Source organism: Orcinus orca, chromosome 11 (assembly GCF_937001465.1).
Source record: "Orcinus orca chromosome 11, mOrcOrc1.1, whole genome shotgun sequence".
NCBI classification, from domain to species: domain Eukaryota; kingdom Metazoa; phylum Chordata; class Mammalia; order Artiodactyla; family Delphinidae; genus Orcinus; species Orcinus orca.
Genome location: NC_064569.1, coordinates 23336828 through 23360249, shown reverse-complemented (window position 1 = coordinate 23360249; position 23422 = coordinate 23336828). Strand labels below are relative to the sequence as shown.

At 34.4% G+C, this 23422-nt stretch overlaps 1 protein-coding gene across 33 annotated transcripts in view; it reads right to left on the bottom strand.

The window, feature by feature from the left end:
* Positions 1-23422, bottom strand: part of CCDC91 (coiled-coil domain containing 91) — a 410464-nt gene that overhangs the window by 320937 nt on the left and 66105 nt on the right. For 31 of the 33 annotated variants that reach the window (XR_007470043.1, XR_007470045.1, XR_007470046.1 and 28 more), the window contains one exon: positions 293-335. Coding sequence is in view for 22 of the 33 variants with exons in the window: in XM_049694211.1 (XP_049550168.1) it covers positions 293-322 (30 nt within the window). In the remaining 11 variants the exon portion in view is untranslated. Of the gene's footprint in view, positions 1-292; positions 342-23422 lie in introns of those variants that run through there. The other 2 variants (XM_033430179.2, XM_049694210.1) reach the window with 1 other exon arrangement.

Genomic DNA, 23422 nt, shown 5'->3' with positions numbered 1-23422 from the left:
AATTTCTCAAACCTCTTCTTTACTGCTTCCACTAGTAGTACTTAACTACCTCAATTTAAACCATTCCTATGGTCATGCCCAAGTGTTCAATAACAATAAATCAGTTTTAACTTTCAGAGGGAATATATTTTAATTTTTCTTGATTTCATTTTTTTATTCCAGAGTTATATTCAAAATGATCAAGAAAGGATCATGAACACCAATGATAAATAATACATTTAGTATACTCTATTATAATCCCACAAAGTTAAAACAATTACATAAGCAAAATAAGGTAAATAACAGCACATACCTCAAAACCACCAAAATCATCATCATCCATTCTTTAAGTGCACCTGAAAAACAGAAGACATTGAAACAAGCCCACACACAGAGTCATTTATGTCAAAACACTTCTCTCATTTAAAGGTATATATACATTTTGATTTGTTTTTTTTATTTATAAATTAAAACTATTTCATTTGGGTTAAAAAATATATTTTAACTATATGCATATGTATTTTTAACACATAAAGACTGAGGTTTTTTGGCAAAATTAGCCATTCTGGCAAAATTAACAATTTCTGTGACTTTTTCAGCAACCATGTATTTTGCCATTTTATGTTGAGACGCCAGGAGTGGAAAAATATTCTTTTACATTTTAATTTGCTTTTCCCAAATTGGCACTAGGGCTCAATTCAATAATGCTTCCTGCTTTTTGCATCTATTCCTCAGTTGTCTGGCAACATCAGCACAAACTCCAGTTAAGAACAGGACTGTGGTGAATTTTTGGAAATCTGTCCCACACCACAAAGGTTCTTCCCTCGGTTTCATGGCCGAGGTTGATTTAGATTTTCAAAATTGATCAGCATTTTTGAGCTGTGGCCACAACTTCTGGAGCATTTTGATATGTGTATTTTTAGCTGAAACTGCTTTGCACTTTTGGAAAAATGTGGAGCAAGTTACTAGGCTGATCAAGATAAATCAAGTCATGTATTCATGGAGACCAGGAAAGAGAAAAACACAAGCGAATATCCAGAATACCTCTCTTCTTTACCCTTAAAGTATGTAAGAGAGACAAGCAATGGGATAATACATGCTTTATCTTGTCCTAATGAACATCATAAAAATAAAAGGATAAAACCATGAGTGCATAGGCTTTGGGAAAAAAAAAAGAAAAAAGAAAGAAAGAAAGAATAAGAAGGAGACGCTTTTATCTAACAAACAGTGAAAGAACTAAAAAACCTGGAAAGGTAAAATGAGTAATAGGTGATATATAGTAAAACAAAAAATAAATTCACAATAAATTGTGAAGTGATACTCTGTTCAATAACTGGTTTCCTTTTCTTTCAAAAGTGAATATATTCAAATATTAATTATAGTTTTCTTGACCCAGTAATACTAAACGGACTTGATTACAGAAAAACAATCTTCTCCAACTTCTAAAAAAAAAAAAAAAACAGCTAAGCAAATTAAATCATATGCTAAGCTCTAATTCTAAAGGTATTTTCTAAGGCATTTTGCTTTGAGTTATAAAGCAGTAGTTATCTACAGCCATGCTTTGCCTTGTCACTAAAATTAATACTAATGCCTTCAAAAATAAAACTCAAAGATAGTCAAAGAAAAATAAACAGTAAAAAACAATCTCAAGGATTGCTTTATTTTAATAGGCAAAGAAAATTTATTTTCACAGAAACTCAGTAGGTAATGACACTATAAGGAATATGTAGACAGAAACACATTATAAAAAGGGACTACATTAAATTAATCAGAATATGACACCAGTATTGTCACCATTACCCACAATTTAACAATCTGTTGAAAAATTTTTAAAAGATGTACTTCTCCAAAAATCAAAGCTAAGCAACTCATCCACATACACTTAAAAAATATAAACCAGACTTTCAGAAACTTTTGATGGTGGTTAGTATGAAATGGAATTCACATTAATTCTGTGTTGCAAGCGAATAGAAATCTGTATGTGATTACATTTTTCATGAAGGCATTATGAAAGAAGAGTGATATGGATACTGAGAATTAACCGAGTCAAACTATAAACACCAAGTTTGTGTTTTCCACATGTGTCCCACGAATCTCAGGAGACAATTAAAAGATATTTTTAGCATCTACAAACACTGTACCCAAATAACATGGTTTCAAAATATTGGAATTTTTAGAGTAATGCTTCTATGTGTTTTCGTAAGTCATATTCCAATAAGTAATTTGTAAGGTGCCAGAAAATTTGAAAACAAAAACAAATACCCATGCCTAACAATCATTTCAGCTTGTTTGCCTGTGGTAATGAACCAAATACCATCAGTTTCCTAAGTACTGATTTAGCTCTACAAAAGAACATATTAGTGACCACGGATGCTTTCCATACCCCAGCAACTATTACACATTAAAATGCAGATTAGTCTTCCTGTACTTTATTTTCAAAGAAATATTAATATATTTTAAAAGACAAATGTGTCCTGAGTTTCTTAAAATACAGTACTAGAGAAATAAACATTATTATTTTAAAGCAATAACCTTTCTCTGAATAATTTAGTTTCAAATTCTGAAATAGTTTCTGTTTCCTTCTGAACATTTTAAAGAGCAGAAGGAGCAAAATTAACAACACTGATTTGTAAAAATCAATTTTACAAAATACAAAAACTAAAAATTAGTTTTTAAAAGGAAATATTACAAATGTGGGCTTCTTTATGGATTTAGCTAGTCCAATACATTGAGAACACTGTTTTGCCTACCGTGCATTTGTAAACCTTTTAGAAGATTTCTAGCATTTAACATTATCCCATTAAACTGCAAATATAACATAGCAATGCCAAATATATCTGTCATCTAAGTTATAGAATCATGAGCCTGGTCAAAAAATTGACAGTTCATGCAGTTCATTCTTTTGTGTCATGGCAGGGGGCAAGATGTATACTTTGTTATGTTGAAAGATTTCATAATATCTAGGTTTAACAATTCTCAGGCTTCTTTACATCTGAATTTAATCTCTTCTGTTGCACTATTATATTAATTCCCTCCTTAACTGTCTTCAGTATTCAATATATTGCTGATATTTCACAAGAAAAACATATACACAACACTTAATGTAACATTTTTATTAAGCAACTCTATAGAAGAGATCACTCAAGGTCCTCAAAGAGTTACGGCCTGGTGTGGAAGGGAGGGCAGTGTGCAAGAAAAGCATGCAAATATAACATGAAATATAAAAGGGTCTTAACGAAAGAAGAAAAAAAATCCAAGGGAGGAGAAAAAGATTTTCAGAAGGTGAAATGTCTAGTTGGAGCACCATGAAATGCTTCAGGTAAAAGGAGACATCTGAGATTTATTTCAAGAGACTTAGAGAATTTTAAATGGCACATTAAGAACACCCATCTTATTCAAGTCTTTTCCCAAAATCTTTTCCTAAAAGATAGCAAGCAAAGATTTGACTGTTTGCTTTCACATAAACACAGGGTCAAAGAGTAGGGAAAATGAAAAAACTGCAAAAAAAAAAAAAAAAAAACTGAAAGCAAATACAAGGAAGATGAACCTTACACTACCAGTGGGGAAAATGAGAATCAATCACGTTTACATCACAGAAACCACAAAAGGCTCAAGAATGGTCAACACCGAAAGTTGGGTAAAGATGAGACTCAAAATAAGAGTCACAGTCAGATATATTCCACCATCCCCTCCCAGAATCTGCACAACTGGGCAACTTACAATGCCTCATCACAGAAGAAAACTGAAGGTTTATTCCTTGGACAGGGTAAAACCAAGAAATCTCTGGATTGGAAGACCAGAGACAGGTGACTAAGTCAAAGTTGTATTAAATTTTCAAACGCATTCCTCAGTCTTCTTTCACCACTCGGCAACCAAACTGCCACTTGCCAGGCTTCAACCTCTGAACAGCAAATTAGAAGATTCTTCTCTGGTGAATCTAATCAACCCATGAAAAAGAACCTCATCAGAAGTTCCACAAAGAAACAGTTCACTCAGGTAACACTACTTTGACAAACCCTACCCACACACACAGAATTTCCAATTTGCTCCTTATTTCAATAAGAGACAAAGTATAATGGTTAAAAGAAGGGACTATGGAGTCAGGCTGCCTGGATTCAAATCCTAGCTCTGCCACTTACCTACTGTGTTACATTGTGCAAGTTATTTAACATTTTATGACTCAGATTCCTCATCTGTCAGACAGGAATAATAACAATGTGGTAACCAATTCCTAAAGTCATTATGAGGGTTAAATAAGTTAAAATAGATGAAGCACTTAGAATAATGTCTGATACACTTTAATCATTATGTAAGTGTATGCTACTTTATTATTAGTATCTAACTCTTAACATATGAGCAGACTGCCAAGGACAATCAAAGATATGAAGAAAGTATCTAATATGAAAAATAGAGACCAAAAAATGGAATAAACAAAGACTACATAGGAGGGAAATTTTTCTAAAAAATAAAATCTATAACTAATACCTTCAGAGAGTTGAGAAGAGAAGACAGAGCATTCATGAAATAAGAACAAGAAGCTTTAATTTTTTTGGGGGGGGGAGGGTGTAAAACAAGACCAAGGTCTTGAAAATAAAAATGATTATAGAAATGAAAAACTTCAGGTTGGGTAATAGAGCTGAGAAAATCTCCTTTAAAAAGAAGAGTATAAAAGAAAAAGAAATGGAAAATCAGAGTAAAAATATAAGAAAATTACAAGATCCAGTCTAGAATATGTAATATTTAATTATTAGGAACTCTAGAAAGATAGAACAGAGAAAACAAAAGATAAGAAATCATCAACAAAATAATAATAAAAGAAATTTTCTAAAACTAAAGTATACAATTTGCAGATTTAATGGTTCCTCATGTATCTAAGAAAATAGAAGTAAAAACCCACACTAAGTCACAGTAGAGAAAAAGAGAAGATCCTACAAGCTTCTAAAGAGATAAAATAGGTTTTATACAAAGGATAAAGAATATAGTTAATGGCATTAGACTTAACAAGAGCATCACTGGAAGGCAAAAAACAATGAAGAAATGCTTCTAAAATTGTGAGGGAAATTCTATAGCACAGAACTTTATAATCAGCCAAACCAACAAATAATCAAGTTGAGGGATGCATAAGGCATATTCACACCAGCAAAGTCTCAAAAAAAAAAAAAAAAAAAAAAAATTCCCTAACACTCTATGGAGTAAACCAGGGGAATAAGACATGAGAAAGACATAGGATTAGGAAAAAGGAAATCCAACTAAAGTGAAAGGCAAAGGGAATTCTCCCAGAAAAATGAAGTGAGTTCCCAAGACATCTATGTAACAAGAAGAGAGAGCAACCAGTCTAAATTGGAGCAGAGCGGAAAGCTCCTGGGAGAAAATGAAATTAATAGACTGTCTCTGTTTTACCATCATAAGAAATATTAAACAACTGGGGGAAAATTTAGGCTTGAATTAGTGATTAGAAAATTAACCAAAAGAAAACAGTGAGAAAATAATGTGTTGGACAGGAAAAGTAAACATTATATACTATATTTTTCAGCTGTGAATAGTATTGACATGGTCATAATAATGTAAACAATGAATAACTAACTGTGCCAAAATTATAACCATATTGGGAAGGTAAGAGAAAGAAGATGAAGGATGTGGTATGAGGCAGCGGGGCTGGTAAAAGACAGTTAAAGCCTCATCTTCCATAATGGAAAGACAATGGATATGAAATTTAAAAATCGAGAAGTAGCAATAATAAACATGTTATTTTGTGATTCACTGGTAAACACTAAAAGAATCAGCTATACATGCTGAACATCTTGCTTCTAGAAAGCAAGAAATGGAGAGGCTGGAAAAGAATAGAGGGCATTAGGAGATGGCTGTGGGTCATAACAAGCCTTTTACAACTTTAAACTGTGGTCACGCATAACTGAATTTTTTTAATGATAGCATAAAACATCATGGCACAATGAATCAACTACCCATTATTTCCATCAAAATACTACTCTGAAAAAGAAAACTCAAGGTAAGTTTTTTTTTCAGAACAAACTATAAAAGGCTTAAATGTTTTAAATTAGCATTTAATCGGTGAATAAATGAAAATGTATCATGTTAGTCTCCTTTATAACATGTTCCCGTATTATAAGTATTTATACAAAATGTAAAAGTGTACCTTAGACACCAAAGTTGCTCAAAACAAAATGCAAAAAACACCAAACAGAGAAACAGACAATTTAGGTAACTGACTTCAGAAAATACAATCTCCAAAGATTATCCAGATTATTCAATCAGCCCGAAGTGCCTTACTAGTTAACACTGTCCATTCAGCATTTAATTCAATCTCTATCCCATCTGGAAAACTACTGGCTAACCAACATCCTCATAATCACAATATTTTTCCATTTGAGACTATTTCATGCCATGTTTCCTAGAAGCAACAGACAGGTGATTTTTTTTTCAGACAGTCCGAAGCAAATATAAATTGGTAAGAGGAAACATAACAAAGGAAATACATATAAACACAGACAGACACACACATACCCTTAGTTAAGGTTAAAAATGAACAGCCATTAAGATTGAACTAAAAGGAAAAGTCTAATCATATAAAATCAGAATTTCAAGCTTATCTGTTCAAGGAAATTATTTGTTTACCTGAATTTCCCTAGCTCTTCCAAGGTAATGTAAGGACCATTTCTTAACCTTTCTTTTTACTCCCTACGACCTTGAACTATGTAGCTCCTAGCACATATTAGGAGCTCAAAAAATATTTTTGAATCAATGCTTTTGGAATAAATGACTCAATAAAAGCAAATGAGTTACTAATAGTTCCTCCGTAACTTCCCTTTTCCTCTTATTTCTCCAAGAAAAATACATTGGAGTTTGAGCACTAAAACAGCTCTACCTTTATTAAGGCATGAGCCTGAGAGTCTATATCTTAAAAGAAATTATAGTGCCACACTCCACTCTCTTATCCAATTATTATCGTGCCTAATGATAATTTTGAAACTTCCTATATGAAGCCGAATTGCAGAATTATTACCGTACTATAAATAATACTGCCAATGGCAAAATATAATCACAAGTTAAAAAAAAATAACTGAGATGTATATTCACTACCTGAAAAATATTCTACTCATAAAGGATGAGATAGGAAAACACCCCAACCAGAACTAATTCTAATAACTAAACATTTTCCTTTATGTAATTTTCATCTGTGCTATCAATTAAGTCTTTGTGTTTGCCAACCTTCATTCAGGAAATTTACATGTCCCAGCAGATGAGAAAAAAAGCACTTAGATTGTCCAATTGCTTAATCTACTTTCCAACCTGGTTAATTCTTCTACCTCCTCCAACTCTTTAACAGCAATCTTTCCCTCAGCTGGCGGTCTTCTGACCATATCTCATTCTCAATCTTAATGCTCTACCCAAATTTTCCAGAATTAACCACCTCATTGGGGCCAGTCATATATACCCAACCAAATAATAAATATTTTCATATGGTTATCCTGCTGTCAATTCAAAATTCTCACTCTGTGAATTACACTCCTTCTATCTGGCAAAATCTCAACCCTCAATGAATCTTAAGGGGTACATACATCACCACTTCTCACATTTTAAAAGAGGACAAAGGCCTTCTCTGGATAGAAGGAAACAAGACTAAAGAAATACTATAGTCCCTTTCTCTACCTTCTTTACTTCTCTCTAAGAAAAAAAGGAGAAGAATGATGAGAGCAGGACATCCATATGTTCTCTACAGGTGAGGTTAATGTAGAGAGGTCAGCATGCATGCACAGTACAAGTTCTTTGGGTTCCTCACTGGGAACTTTGTGCCCATAAACAATATAATCTTCCTCTGGTCCTGCTCCCATAAGAGAAGCTCACCAGAGAAAAACTTCATTTTCTTAGCATGGAGACATGTTTTTTAGCTTACGGGTAAGTTTAATTCAGGAGAGAACTTGTAGGAGACCTCATTTCAGCCTCAGTCCATGCCACAATTACATTAAACTTTTAAGACTAGAGCCACTTTTCTGATTCCTATGACTCTTGGTTCTATGTCTCAATAGCTTCAGAATCTGGAGTGGTTACAAGGCAAGAGATAACAGCTCCCACAAAGAACCACCAACAATATCCAACTGCCTGTCTTCTGCTGAGAAGTATCAAAGGATTCACTATAAAATGCAGGTTTCCCATCTTCAACTGGGTCCACAGTGCAGCCTACCACACCCACTTTTTCTCTAATTGAGCCTCTTTCCCTCATTCTGCGAAGGTATTTCAAAGATTTTCCGCTCTCCTCAAACTTCCAACCTATCTATTCCTTTCACTAATCAAAGCACATGACCAAGCCTCCTGCTAAATAGAGAAAACAAAAGGCATTTTAAGGGAAGGCCCTTAACTTTTTTCTACCAAAACTTTAGTTACCAGCAGTTATACCCAACTATTCCACTTCATTCCGCTCACAAGAAAAAAGGAATCCCTCCACCTACTTAGGGCTAATTCCTCATCTGTGCTCTGAGACCTGGCTCTCTCAACTATTCCCTCTCTTTATTAAATATTCAACTTTCCCCTTCTATTTGGCTCCTTCCTATTAACACTGAAACATGTTCCATGTCCTACATCTTTAAAAATGAAACAAAACAAAAACAAAAGCAAAACCATCCTCAACTACATTCTTCTCCAACCACAGCCCTCTCCTTTTCACAACTCAACATCATAGATGCTCTATTCTTACAGCCCATGCCTGCAACCAATTACCTCCTTTTCACTAAATGCAAAAAGACACTTTCAATTCCTTGTCTTATTTGAACACTAACAGCATTTGACCAGGCTTTCCTTCTCAAAACACTCTCAAATCCGTGGTTTGCAAAACAACCATACTTCTTCCCTCTTTCTTCCTATTTCTCTGACTGCTTCTTCCCAATCCCCCTTACAGGTTCTTCTTCTACCTACCCTTTAAATGTTAGTGTTCTAAGTGCTCCAGTCTAGCCCCTCTTTTTGTCTCATTTCAAATAAACTCTCTAGATTACCTCATTCATTCCTTCAGATTCATTTACAAACAAGTTACGGAATCTCTAGTTCAGATCCATCTCCTGAGCTTCAGATCCATAAACCCAACAGACAATTGACTAGCTTCTCTTTCATCTAACAGGTACTTCAAATTCAATACAATCAAAACTGAACTCAAGATCTCTTCCATCAACCTCAAATTAACTCTTCCTCTAGGATTCCTTCACCCAGTGATTGGTACTGCCATCTACAACACAGTTGACCAAGACAAAAACCTGGAGTCATCCTTGTGTCCTCCTTCTCTCACTCCACACACCCAACCAGTCACCAAATCCTATGTCCTAAATACTTCTAGAATGCATGTACTCAATCACCAACACTTTCATCCTAGTTAAGGCACCTTTATCTTTCATCTGCTTTATAGTATCAGCCTTCAAAATAGTTCTCTGCTTCCAGTTTGCTCCTTTCTATTCCATCCTCCACTCCACTGCCCAAGTGATTCTTCTAAAGACTCATCTATTTAAAATTTTTCAAGGGCTCCTTATCATTTTTTGGATGCAGTCAAAATTCTTAACATGAACTAACGAATCTGTGTAACCTAGCTGTTCCTACCATCCTCATCTGTAGCATATCCATATACTGCAATCATTATTATTACTGTATTATGAGATACCCTAAATATATTATTCTATGGCTAAAATAAACTTCCTTTCTTCTTCACAAAAGACTTTCTATTCTAAATCTGTTATTTTCGGTCAATAGTATTATCGTTCTCTAATCTATCCAGAATGCAGAAACTACATGTTACCTTTTACACTTTACACTAGAGCCAGGTATGTCATTCAGTCCTGTATTAGTTTCCTCGCTCCTCTTTCCTTTCTCCTCTGGTGACCATCCCTGTGATTCAAATATCTATCACTATTTCTGGAAAATTATCAGAACTTACTTTCAGTCACTTTGCTCTTCAATCCGTTCATCACACTGGGTAACTCTTTCTAAAACAATTAAGTTTTAAACTAAAACTATCATCATATCAATCTCAACTCCAAATCTTTCAAAACAAGAATGACAAATCCATGCCTCTATGGGACACAAACTTTGGAGCCTCACCATGTAAGCAAAGCAAACATGAACACAAAGTTGTGAACTGCATTGGCACTAATGATTAGAAGTAAAAATGTATCCTGTAAAAAAGCCTACAACTACATCACAATATTAAGGCAATATTATGAGGGTACTCTACACACAAGCAATAGAGAAAAGTGTTAGTTAACAACACAGTAAAATCAGTGTTGACAACTTTATATGCAGATCACAAATGTAATTTTCTCTAATAAAGTGTTTCATATCTTTCATAGTGTTATATGCTCGTCTATTTTTATTTTATTTATAGTGAAGCCTCATTTAGCTGGACAGATATATCTGATAATCTCATCTAAATGGAACATGGTTGTTCTGATACAATAAACATAACACTTAGGTAGATAACAGTGAAATTATAAACTCAGTGTCTCAGTGTTCAGATACTTTAACCACAGACAGCTTTACACTCTTGATTAAGAATTTGTTGGGCTTCCCTGGTGGCGCAGTGGTTGAGAGTCCGCCTGCCGATGCAGGGCGCGGGGGTTCGTGCCTGGGTCCGAGAAGATCCCACATGCCGCAGAGCCGCTGGGCCCGTGAGCCATGGCCGCTGAGCCTGCGCGTCCGGAGCCTGTGCTCCGCAACGGGAGAGGCCACAACAGTGAGAGGCCGGCGTACCGCAAAAAAAAAAAAAAAAAAAAAAAAGAATTTGAGAATTTTACTCTTCTACTAGACATAATTAGAGACCCCCAAGTGCCCCTCTGACCTCAACTACAACTCCCCCTGACTCACTTTTTTCTAGTTACACGTATCCTCGCTATCAATCATACTCCTGCCTCAAGGCGTCTGGGTTTTTTTTTAATTGTTTATTCTTTTTTTTTTTTTTAAATAAAATTAGGATATGAAAACCCACCACCAAGCATAAAACTGAAGATCCTAACAAGAAATTACACATAACCCCTCCTTGGACCTCTCTGGACTCACAATCCTAAATTTATTTTTCATCATTCCTTTGCTTTCAAGTTAATGAAGTTCCATTTTATCTACACTATAAAAAAGCAGATTATTTTTATTTTAACTATTCTTTTTTTTTTTTTTTTTTCTTTTTGTGGTACGCGGGCCTCTCACCGCTGCGGCCTCTCCCGCTTCGGAGCACAGGCTCCGGACGCGCAGGCCCAGCGGCCACGGCTCACGGGCCCAGGGCACGCGGGATCCTCCCGGACCAGGACACGAACCCGCGTCCCCCGCATCGGCAGGCGGACTCTCAACCACTGCCCCACCAGGGAAGCCCTTAACTATTCTTTTTTTTGCTTTTGCTTTTTTTTTTTTTTGCGGTACGCGGGCCTCTCACTGTCGTGGCCTCTCCCGTTGCGGAGCACAGGCTCCGGACGCGCAGGCTCAGCGGCCACGGCTCATGGGCCCAGCCGCTCCGCTGCACGTGGGATCTTCCAGGACCGGGGCAGGAACCCGCACCCCCTGCATCGGCAGGCGGACTCAACCACTGCGCCACCAGGGAAGCCCTTAACTATTCTTAAAGAGTATCCCATGACATAAATTTAGGGGACTTAACTTTTTCACATAATATTATGTTGCTAATATTATTTTAGCTGCCATTCATTCTTTTGACTACTATAATATACCTCAGTTTATTCAGTCACTTTCCTGTCAATAGACAGCTGGGTGGCTTATAATATTTTGTTACTGAAAACAGAACTGCTATGAACATTCTCCAACACATCTACTTTTGTATATACACAGAATTTCTGTTGGGTGTATGTATATTAGTAAAATCACTGGGTTTTAAGGTTTGTCTATGTTTAGCTCCACAAGATAATGAAAAACATTTTCCAACTGATTGCCTGAGTTCCCAGCCAGCAACTGGAATCAAACCACCAGATATATGAAGATACTTCCAGATGATTTCCAGGCTCTAGCTATCAAGCCACTTCCAGTGTTTAAGTCATCCCACTGAGGTGTTAGAAAGGGTGGAGCAATAACAAACCTTCCTATTCTGCAGTGTCCCAGTTCCTGACCCTCAGAATCCATAAGTATAATAAAATAGTTGTTTTATGCCCTTAAGTTTGGGATGATTTGTTATGTAGCAATAAAAACAGTAGATTGGGTTATAACATCCATGCCTATACCATTCCTGTTTTTAAAGGGAATGTTTTTAATATTTCTCCATTTAAAAAGATGTTTGCTGATGACTGTTGGTTTTTTTTTTTTTAATAGTCCCAACAGGCTAAAGAATCTCCCTCTTTTCCTAATTTATTAAGCATCCTAACCATGAACTTACACTGATAATCAAATTTTTTTTCTACCTACTGACATTACCATATGATTTTTCTCTTTTAACCTATTAATGTCGTCATTTACATTTATAGATCATGTAATAGTAAACCATCCTTGCATACCTGAAAAAAAGCCAACTTTGTGATAGCATTTTTCTTCTTTTACAATGTTGGTTTCAATCTGCTAATATCTTGTTTGAGATTTCTACAGCTACATTCATGAGTGAAATACATCTGCAATTTTCATTTCTTGTCATGCCTTCATCTGGTTTAAGTATCAGGGTTACGTAGGGCTTTCAGAACTAGGTGGGGCAACATCCTCTTTTTCTATTAATTAAAAAGAGATTGCATCAGATTGGAATAACCTATTTCTTAAAATTTTGGTATAAACTTGCTTAGCAAACCATCTGGACTTGTTGCTTTCTTTGTGGTAAGATTCAATTTCTTATAATTATAGAATGATTCAGACTTTTAATTTCTCCCTCATTTTTTGTAAGTAATATTTTTCTAGAAATGCGTCTTCTACTTCTAAGTTTTTAAAAAACAGTTGGCATAAAGTTGTTAACAGTATCATCATGGTTGTTATTTTTATTATGGTAAAATAAATACAACATAAAATTAACTGTCTTAACCATGTTTAAGTGTACAGTTCAGCAGTATTAAGTAGATTCATATCATTGCGAAATCACCATCATCCATCTTTTCATCTTGCAAAACTAAAACTCTGTACCCATTAAACTATAACTCTCCATTCTCATCTCCCTAGTCCTTGACAACCATCATTCTATTTTCTGTCTACATGATTTTGACTACTCTAAGCGCCTCACGTAAGCAGAATAATACAGTAATTGCCTTTTTGTGACTGGCTTATTTCACATAGCATAATGTCCTCAATGCTCTTCCACGCTGTAGCATATATCAGAATTCCCTTCCTTTTTAAGACTGAATAATATTCCATTATAACTAAGTACCACCTTTTGCTTATCCATTCATCTGTCAGTGGACACTTGGGTTGTTTCCACGTCTTAGCTATTGTGAAGAATACTGCTATGAACATGGATGTATGAGTGTCTTTTCAAGACCCTACTTTAAATTATTTTGAATATATACCCTGAAGTAGAATTGTTAGAGTATGCGGTAATTCTACTTTTAATTTCTGGAGGAACTGCCATACTGTTTTCCACAACAGCTGTATCATTTTGCATTCCCACCAACAGTGTTCAAGAGTTCCAATTTCTCTACATCTTCATCAACACTTATTATTTTCTGGGTTTTGTTTTTTTTTTTTAATAGTAGCCATCCTAATGGGTGTGAGGTGGTGTCTCATTACAACTGATTTTGCATTTCCCTAATGATTAATGATGTTGAGCATCTTTTCATGAGCTTATTGCATTTTGTACATCTTTGGAGAAATGTCTATTCAAAACCTTTGCCCATTTTTTAATCTACTTGTTTGTTTTTAAAGATGATGTTGGGGTAAGAGTTTATTAATTTATGTATTTATTTTTGCTGTGTTGGGTCTTTGTTTCTGTGCCAGGGCTTTCTCTAGTTGTGGCAAGCGGGGGCCACTCTTCATCGTGGTGCGTGGGCCTCTCACTATCGCGGCTTCTCTTGTTGCAGAGCACAGGCTCCAGATGCACAGGCTCAGTAGTTGTGGTGCACGGGCCTAGTTGCCTCACGGCATGTGGGATCCTCCCAGACCAGGGCTCGAACCCGTGTCCCCTGCATTGGCAGGCAGATTCTCAACCACTGCGCCACCAAGGAAGCCCTACTTGTTTGTTTTTTATTGTTGAGTTTTAGGAGCTCTCTATATATTCTGGATATTAATTCCTTACCAGATATACAGTTTGCAAAACAGTTAGTTTTTCTCCCATTCTGTGGAGAAACTAAATCTTTCAAACACTGCTAGTAGAAATGTAAAATGGCACTGCTACTCTGGAAAATAATTTGTCAGTTTCTTTAAAAGCTAAATATATACTTACCAAAAGATCTAGCAATTGTACTTCTGGGCATTTTTCCCAAAGAAATGAAAACTTATGTCCACACAAAAATCTGTACACAATTGTTCATAGCTTTGTTTTTAACAGTCAAAAAATGGAAACCACCAAAATGTCCTAAAATAAGCGAACGTTTAATCGAACTGTGCCACATCCATGCCACTGTAGTATTAGTCAGCATTAAAAAGAAAAGAACTACTGATACACGCAACAAGTTGGATGTATCTCAATGGCATTATACTGAGTGAAAAAAAGCCAATCTCAAAAGGTCAAATACTGTATGATTCCATTTATATAACATTGTCAGAATGACAAAATTGTAAATATGGAGAACAAATTAGTGGTTGCTAGCGGTTGGGGATGGTAGGGAGGGAGGGAGTAGGGATGACTATAAAAGGGTAGCACAAGGATATCTTATTGGTGACAGAATAGTTATGTGTTTTGATTTGATATTGGTTCTGTGGTAAAATGACAGAACTGTACACACACACACTGTACCAATATCAACTTCCTGGTTTTGATATTGTACTACAGTTGCATGAAATATAACCATTTGGGAAACTGAATGAAAAGTAAGCAGGACTTCTCTGTACTATCTTTGCAACCTCTTATGAATCTACAAACATTTCAAAATGAAAAGTTTTTTTTAAATCCACACATCTTAAAAAAGTTAAAGTATGTATTTTACTAAAATAAAATCTAAGTGTGTCTCTTTTAAAATGTTTTGTCTTATACTGTATTTTCCTTTGAATCGGCTCACCAATTTATCACATAACTGCCTTAGGTTCATAATGCATTAATTTAGTACGTTTTAGAAACACCAACACCAATGACTTGACAGAAGAGGTGTACCCATTTTGAGACATAAATACTATTTACCTCAGTCTTTTATAAACAGCAACAAAAATTATGAGACAAAAAAGAAAGTCAAGAGACAAAGAGATCAACAAAACCAAGCCAGGAGACCAGGAGATGATCCAGATGACAGGAATTAAAAAAAAAAAAAAAAAAAAAAAAGCAACGGTGATTAATATAAGAATACAGTGGAAAGGTAGGAAACATGCATACCATGGCTATCAACAGATAGATGGAAACTAGTAAAAAGAGTAAAATGAAAATGCTGGTAATGAAAAACACAGTATCAGAGAGGGAAATATCTTTTATGGACTTATCATCATAATGCACAGAACAGAAAAAAAAAAAAAGCAGTGACGTTGAAAATAGATCAACAGAAATTATCCAAATTGAAACACATACAAACATATATTGAGATAAAAGAGAAAAAACTATCCATCCTTGAACTGCAGGACAGTATCAGAGGGCCTATCATATGTGTAATTAAAATTGCAAAAGAAAAGAGAAAACAGAGAGAAATATTTAAAGAGATATTGGCTGAGAGTTTTTCAAAATTAATTAAAGACAACAAACACAAACCAAGAAAATTCAGAGAACCCACACCAGATAAAGTGCACAAATTCTCACAAAACCTAACGTGAGGTAAGATACATACAAACACACAAAAAAGTAAAGCATATGAGAGATTTGGAAAGATCCCTCAAAACAGGATAGGAAATTAAAAGCGAATTATCTTTCTCCTCTAATATGTAATAAACATCTCGGCTACTTATTCCTCATACATACTCTTCAAATTTGAAAAAAAAAGTTAAAGGTTTCAGTCATCAAATAACTGAATAACATACAATAGCTAAGCTGTTACAGAATTGGCTGTCTGAATCTATGCCAGTACTATAACTTTAGAAGTATGAAAATATGCTAATTATTTCCAAATACTCAACATTTTTCTCCTAGTAAGAAATACGGTACATGAAACCAAAGATTTCTCATTAGTAAATCATGAAGAGACTGAAATTTTTAGCATATTGATAAAGATGCTCAGTTGAACTCCAAATGTACAGTCTGCAAATGCCTAAAGCATACTTAAAAATTATTTTATCACTAAGAACATCTATTATAGGGCTAGATATTAATGTTTAATGACTATTTCTTCTAAATTTTGCTTTGCAATATTTGAACTATACTCTTCTCGAGAATTTTATTGTTAAAACAAGATAAAAACAATTCACTATGATGCCCTACATACACTTTTCATTTTATCCTATTCACTTCCAGTACTCAAATATATACACGTGTTTAAATTACACATGAAATTATAAATTTCTTTTTCATATATTACACCATTAATATAGTTCTAAGTCATTATTGGCTTTGTAACTGTACTCTTCACGACTGTATTATTTATGCCTGCACAATATTCCATCAACATGACAATTTAACCATTTTCCTATTTTTAAACATTAAAGTTTATCTAATATATTCCCTAATATAGAGCCAACACCACAATGACTTCATTATGCATTAACTTTTTATTATTTTAGGCCTTAGTATAAACTCCCAGATACAGAATGATTAGCTCAAAGACTGTGAACACTGCTTGATGAAGTTTGTTGAATCACTTTCCAAAGGAGGTATACTAATTAACACCACTACATGCAATTTTTAAAGTCTTTTATAGATATAAATACATAAATATACATTTTTAACTTTAGAGCACAAGTATGATCATACCATCATAAAACTGTTGTTTTTAATCCAATCTTTTTCCTTTATGAACGTGGTTCCCTACCTCACATATACCTTCCTCCTTTTCACACGTAACAGTGCCACCCATCTACTGACCCAGACAGTCCAAGTAAATAACCTAATATGTTTCTAGCCTGTATCTCTATTCTCATATAACCATATCCAATTATGTATTCTCATATACACATCTACATACATAATGGTATTGTCACTGCATTTTCTTTAAAATATAGGATGTCACAGACATTTTTCATTACCTTATTTTTTCTCACATCATAATACCCAATGGAAATCCCTCCTAGTCTACTGGTGGTATATATCTGATTCATTCTTTTTAACTGCTACTAAGATTCCATCCTTTAGGTACTTAATAAATACATATTTATTCAGCCATTCCTCTACCAATAGATATGTACTTTGTTTCTGGTTTTTTGCCACTACAAATAAATGCTTGTACAGAAACTTTTATATGTGGAGGTATTTTTCTATGGGCTAGATTCCAAATCATGAGATTGCTAGGTCAACTAGTATATATCGTATATTTTTAATTTTAATAGATGTTGTCAAATCATCTTCCAAAAAGGCTCCATTAATCCATCTTTCTACCAACAAAGTATAAAAACAGCTTTTTCTCTTAGTTTCCTGTCAGCAAAAGATTATTGTTGGTCCTTTTCTCTTTTTCTTTTCCATAAAGGGTAGGGGCTGAGGAGGCAGTTTGATAGATATAAAGTTATATTACATTGTTACCTTAATTTGCATTACTCTACTAGTGAGTATGAACATATTTTTACACGTTGTTGGCCATTTGAATTTCCTTCATATCTTGTACTAACTTTCCTGTATTGTTGTTTGCTCCCTTTTTGGCAATATCTAAGTAGTTATTTCATGTAAAAGATATCCATTTTGTCCTTCCTCTGCACTGCAAATATTTTTATCAAACTCACTGTTCGTATGCTATATTTTGTCATTCAAAAGTTGTTTCATAAAGTCAAATATAGCTTTCCTTCTTTATAGTTTATAGATATTTAATGGTGGTTAATGTCTCCCTCACACCAAGAATGCACATGTAATCTCCTATATTTAGTGCAGAACTTTTATTATTCTTTCCATGTGGAATTTATTTTTGTATATTGTATAAGATAGGGATCCAATTTTATTTCCCCAAAATGGGATAGCCAGATGTGCCAGAACTAGTTATTAAATAACCTACCTTCATTCTCCTAAATTGAATTTTCATATATAACACTGTTGTATGTATAGGGATCTACTGCCAGGTCCTCTATTTTGTTTATCTGAATTATTATAATTCAAAGCTTTTCAATACTATTCATCAAATACCCTTCTCTTGGCCATCATCATATCCCCATCAACAATGGCTGACATACTATAATTGCTCAATCATTATTTGCTGAATGAATAAACTTTATTTTAAAAATGAAGGTTTTTATCTGTAGCAGCTTAACAACAGCACCCACTCTATTTTCTTCCTGTTTATGTCTTGCTCCCATTTCTATTCCCCACATACAGCAGCATATAAATATTTCATAATTAAACAAATAATAATAAAGTTGATTCTGACTGGACCCTAGTAAGAAATTGCTTTGTTTCCTAAAGTTCATTAACCCTGTTGAATCCCTAGAGTCCAACGGGGTACTCCCCTTAGGGTTAATGGAATCTTACTACCACGTTACTATAAATTTTGCCTACAAATCATATTTATTTATAATGCCAAGGTTATTAACATTTAATTATAAATAACCAAATATTATTGAAGCCTGTCTATTTAGAGTATGTGACTGGTTCTATTCTATACATCAAAACTAAAACCAATTTATTTTTCAAAAATTATATCTCAGAATAGGATAAGGTCTACTAAGTACAAACTTAATATTTATGTACAGTATAACTAACATGGACTCTAAGATATTAAAAATAATAATATATATATACACAAAAACTTGCAGGAGAATGTTCATAGAAGTTTTATTCACAATCACCAAAAACTGTAAACCAAGAAGTCCTTCAATATGGAAAAGAATAACAAACTGAGATACATCCACACAATGGAATACTTGGCAGTGATAAAGAGGAATAAGCCATCAAGCCACAAAAAGACAAGGATCAATCTTAAATGAACAGTACTAAGTGAAAGAAGCCAGTCTGAGAAGGCATATACTGTATGACTACAATTATATGACACTCTGAAAAAGGCAAAACTAGAGAGAGGGTAAACAGATCAATGGTTGCCAGGGGTTAAAGGTGGGGAATGTTGAATAGGTGAAGCATAGGAGATTTTTTTAAGGAAGTAAAGCTATTTTGCATGATACTGTAACCGTGCATACATGACACTATCAAAACCCACAGAACTTTATAACACAGAATGAACCTTACTGTATGCAAAATTTTAAAATAATTTAGAAATTGAGGGATCTCAGAATAGAATGTAGAATGTGACCGAATAATCTAATTGCATTACAAATGTACGAAACATGCTCACTGAGGAAAGAAAGGAGCTAAGTATCTTTGGAAATAAGTAGTCTGTAACACTAAAAACAAACGGAACTGTACAAAAGCACTGTACTCAAGTATCAATTCTGAAACTACTATACGTGTATATACTGGATTGAACAATAAAGTCCACAAATGGCAGATGATGGAAGCCAGATCTCTCACTGCTGGAGAGAGGGTTTCAAATAAGCAAGGAGGAGGCAGGAATGATGTTGGCAGTAATGGGTTAGAGATGAAAACACCAATATGAAGCCATGGTTAATTCAATATAGATAAAGATGGTTACGTACAGAAATATTTATACTCACATGTTTTCTTTCTCTGACAGCTGAGAAAGTCTACAGGCATCCACACCCTGATAGCAATGAGAACACCTAGCACCCAAACGATGGTTTCAAATACCACTCTCTAATAGAAGAATACAGACCTCTTTGAGAAAATGGCTGATTCTAAGAGTTGGGCAGGAAGCATAAAGAAAAGTAAGTACTAACACACACACACACACACACACACACACACACACACACACACACACACACACACACACACACACACACACACACACACACACACACACACACACACCACAGAATGATGGTTAAAGAGAGTCCACTGAAAGTTCTCCCATTGGCCAAAACTAGAATTTGTCCAACAAAATTAAGTACTTGGATTATAATTCAAAGTATATAAAATAAATATCCATGAGTCCATACTGATAGAAATACTTGAATGAATAAGGAAAAATAGGCAAAACTTCCGTGTAGAAAAATTTCAAATAATTTATGTAGATACTCCACTCTCTAAGATGTAAAGCATAACTCCCTATTCTTTAAAGAACAGTATGGAATGGGAAGAAGGAGAATAATTTTATAGTGGAGAAATCTGACAAACACTCGTTCTGCCAAATGATCATGGTTTAATATCAACAGTGATAAATCACACTGACAATATGTATCCTTAATATGATGTGATGAAAATGACACTTTACCTCTGTGGTCTTCCTCCCCAAAACCCATAACTCCAGTCTAATCATGAGTGACGCATTAGACAAATCTCAAATGAAGGACAATCTACAAAATAACTGCCCAATACTCCTCAAAACTATCATGGTCATCAAAAACAAGCAAAGTTTAAGAAACCATCACAGTTAAGAGGGGCCTAGGGAGACATGACCACTAAATGCAGTGTATATCATGGATAGGATTCTAAAATAGAAAAGGGACAGTAGGTAAAAATTATGGAAATCTGAGTAAAGTATGGACTTTAGTTAATAATTATGTATCAATATTGCTTCCTGAATTATGACAAATATACCATATCAATATAAAATGATAATAATAAAAGAAAATAGGGGTGGGATATAAAGGAACTCTGTACTATCTTGAAGTATTTATGTGAATCTAAAACTATTTTAAAATAAAAGTTTATTTAAAAACCAACTAACATTTAATGGGTACATAGTATATGCCATCTTCTTACACACGTCTCCTTCCTGCAATGCCCTTTCTTGAAGGACGTTATCTACCTGATAAGCTTACATTCATCCCTCAAGAACAAGACTAGGAGGACAGGTGGAAGAGAGGACAGACAGGCAGGCCAATCCAAAAACGAAAACTTTTACAAAATTTTCAACATCAATATTTACTAATACATCTACCTTATGTCACACATGTGAAGGGAAAAACCTAGAATTATCTAGCCACAAGAAAAACTCTCCCTTCTATCAACCTTAATAAACAAGATGGCAGTGTAAGGCACATCTTCAAAATAAAATCCCATTTGAACTGACCAAAAGAAACATGACCGAATACAGCTTAATATTCAAATAATCATGTCTTATACTATCATTAAGTTCATAACATTTTACAATTTTTATTTTCCCTACTCATCCTCTCCTTTAGCTGAAAACAAGCATAGCTACCAGGGTTGACTTCTTTGAAGTACTATAACATTTTTTCCCCAATCACAGAGTAATATCTCCCTTAAAATTTGTATTATACTTGTGTAATTTTCCCTAATGGACTACACAGCTCCTATGAGGATAGAGTCTACCTTTCAACTCTGTCATTATATACCCCCATATTACCCAATACACTGCTTTGCAAGTAGTATCCAAGAACTGGAAAACCAGCTGCCTGATTTGTTTTTTGTACTGAACACCAAAAGCCCTTAAAAGTAAAATGACCTACACATACTTAAAGGTTTAAAAATAAATGAGTTAAATAAAACTTGGGCTCTCTATTCTAAATATTCTCATATTTTTCCTTCTCTTTATTAGAAGCCTATATGAGCGATTCAGAGAAATGTAAAGAAATCTGGTCAGCAAAATTAAATATCATAAAACACAGTAACAACTGATAAAGGCAAAAAGTCACATCATCAAAAAGCAAAATACACTAAGAATGACTAGATCAGTGACAGACCTAAATAGACATCACTGGGACTGAACAAACTGGTCTCCTAAACAGGACAAATGAAACTGAAAGTTAAAAGTCTGATCAGAATATGCCATCACACTGGAGATAAACTAAGAATACTGCATACAGTCAATGAGACTGTCAGATACTAGAATGAACAATTTTTCTAAAAAACTAGGAAATTTCTCCCATAAGTAATTGAAAAATACCAACAATTTTTACTTACTGAGAACATACTATGTACTAGGCACTGTACTATGAGTACAGAATAGGACAGTTCTCTCTGCCCTCAGCAAAGGACAAGTAAACAAAATAATTGTCAATTTTAATGAATGCCACAGATAATTAAAAAGACTAAAATAAGGTGAAAAAATAAAGAACTGGGTAGAAAAATAAAGCTCATTTGACGGGCTGACATTTAAACTGCAACACTAAAGACAAGAAGTGGCTAGCAGTAAGAAGGGAAGTGCAAATGTGAACATGTCCAGGTCACAAGAAGAGAGGAGCAGATTGCTTAAGTCTGGGGTCCCTTCCTACTCTATGATTAACTCTTTCATTGATTATAGAAACATATACTCACATATTAGTTTCTTGTGGATGCCATAACAAATTACCAAAAATCTGGTGGCTGAAAACAACAGAAATTTATTTTCTCATGATTCTGGAGGCCAGAAGTCTGAAATCAGTATCACTGGGGAAATTAAGAAGTTAGCAAGGCTGCTTCCCTCAGCAGGCTTTAGGTGAGAATCCATTCCTTGACTTTCCCAGCTTCTGGTGGCTGCCAGTATTCCCTGACTTGTAGCCGTATCACTCTAATCGTCAAGGCCAACATCTTCAAATCACTTTCTGCTCCTCTGTCACATCACCTGTTCCTCTATATGTCTGTAAAATGTTGCTTTGTTTCTGTCTTCTAGGATACTTGTGATACCATTTGAAGCCCACCTAGATAATCTAGAATAATCCACTCACTGCAAACCCTTTTTCCAAATAAGAAAGCATTTACAAGTTCCAGGATTAGGACCTGTTATCTTTGGAGAACATTATTCTGCTTGTCATATGGCAACTTTTAAAATACATTAACATAACTGAGTGAGAGAGATTAACAACTATTAGTGACAGATATGTTTAAAGTTACATGAAAAAGAAAATAATTCAATCACTTATAATACAAAACATACAAACAAAAATTTACTAATTTTCAATTTCCACTAATATATAAAACTGTAGTTTTATATACTGCTACTTACTGCTTTTCAATGAAAGAAATCTCTAAAAACCATACCTACTACATTAAAATGAAACAGACTAAAGGGGAATAAATGTTCAGCTTTGTTAGCATGATGGAGCTGTGAGCAATTTTTTATTTAAAATTTACTATTATAGTTTATGTAAAAATTAAGTGTTTTTAAGTACTGAAAAATACTTAACTATACAATCATTATACATATCACACACCTAAATTACACAATAAAGTATATTTTTCAACAAACTTTGGGAAAAAAACATTTCATAATGAAAGTAAGTCCTAACTGTTTTTAAAAATCAGATTTTCAAATTTCATGTG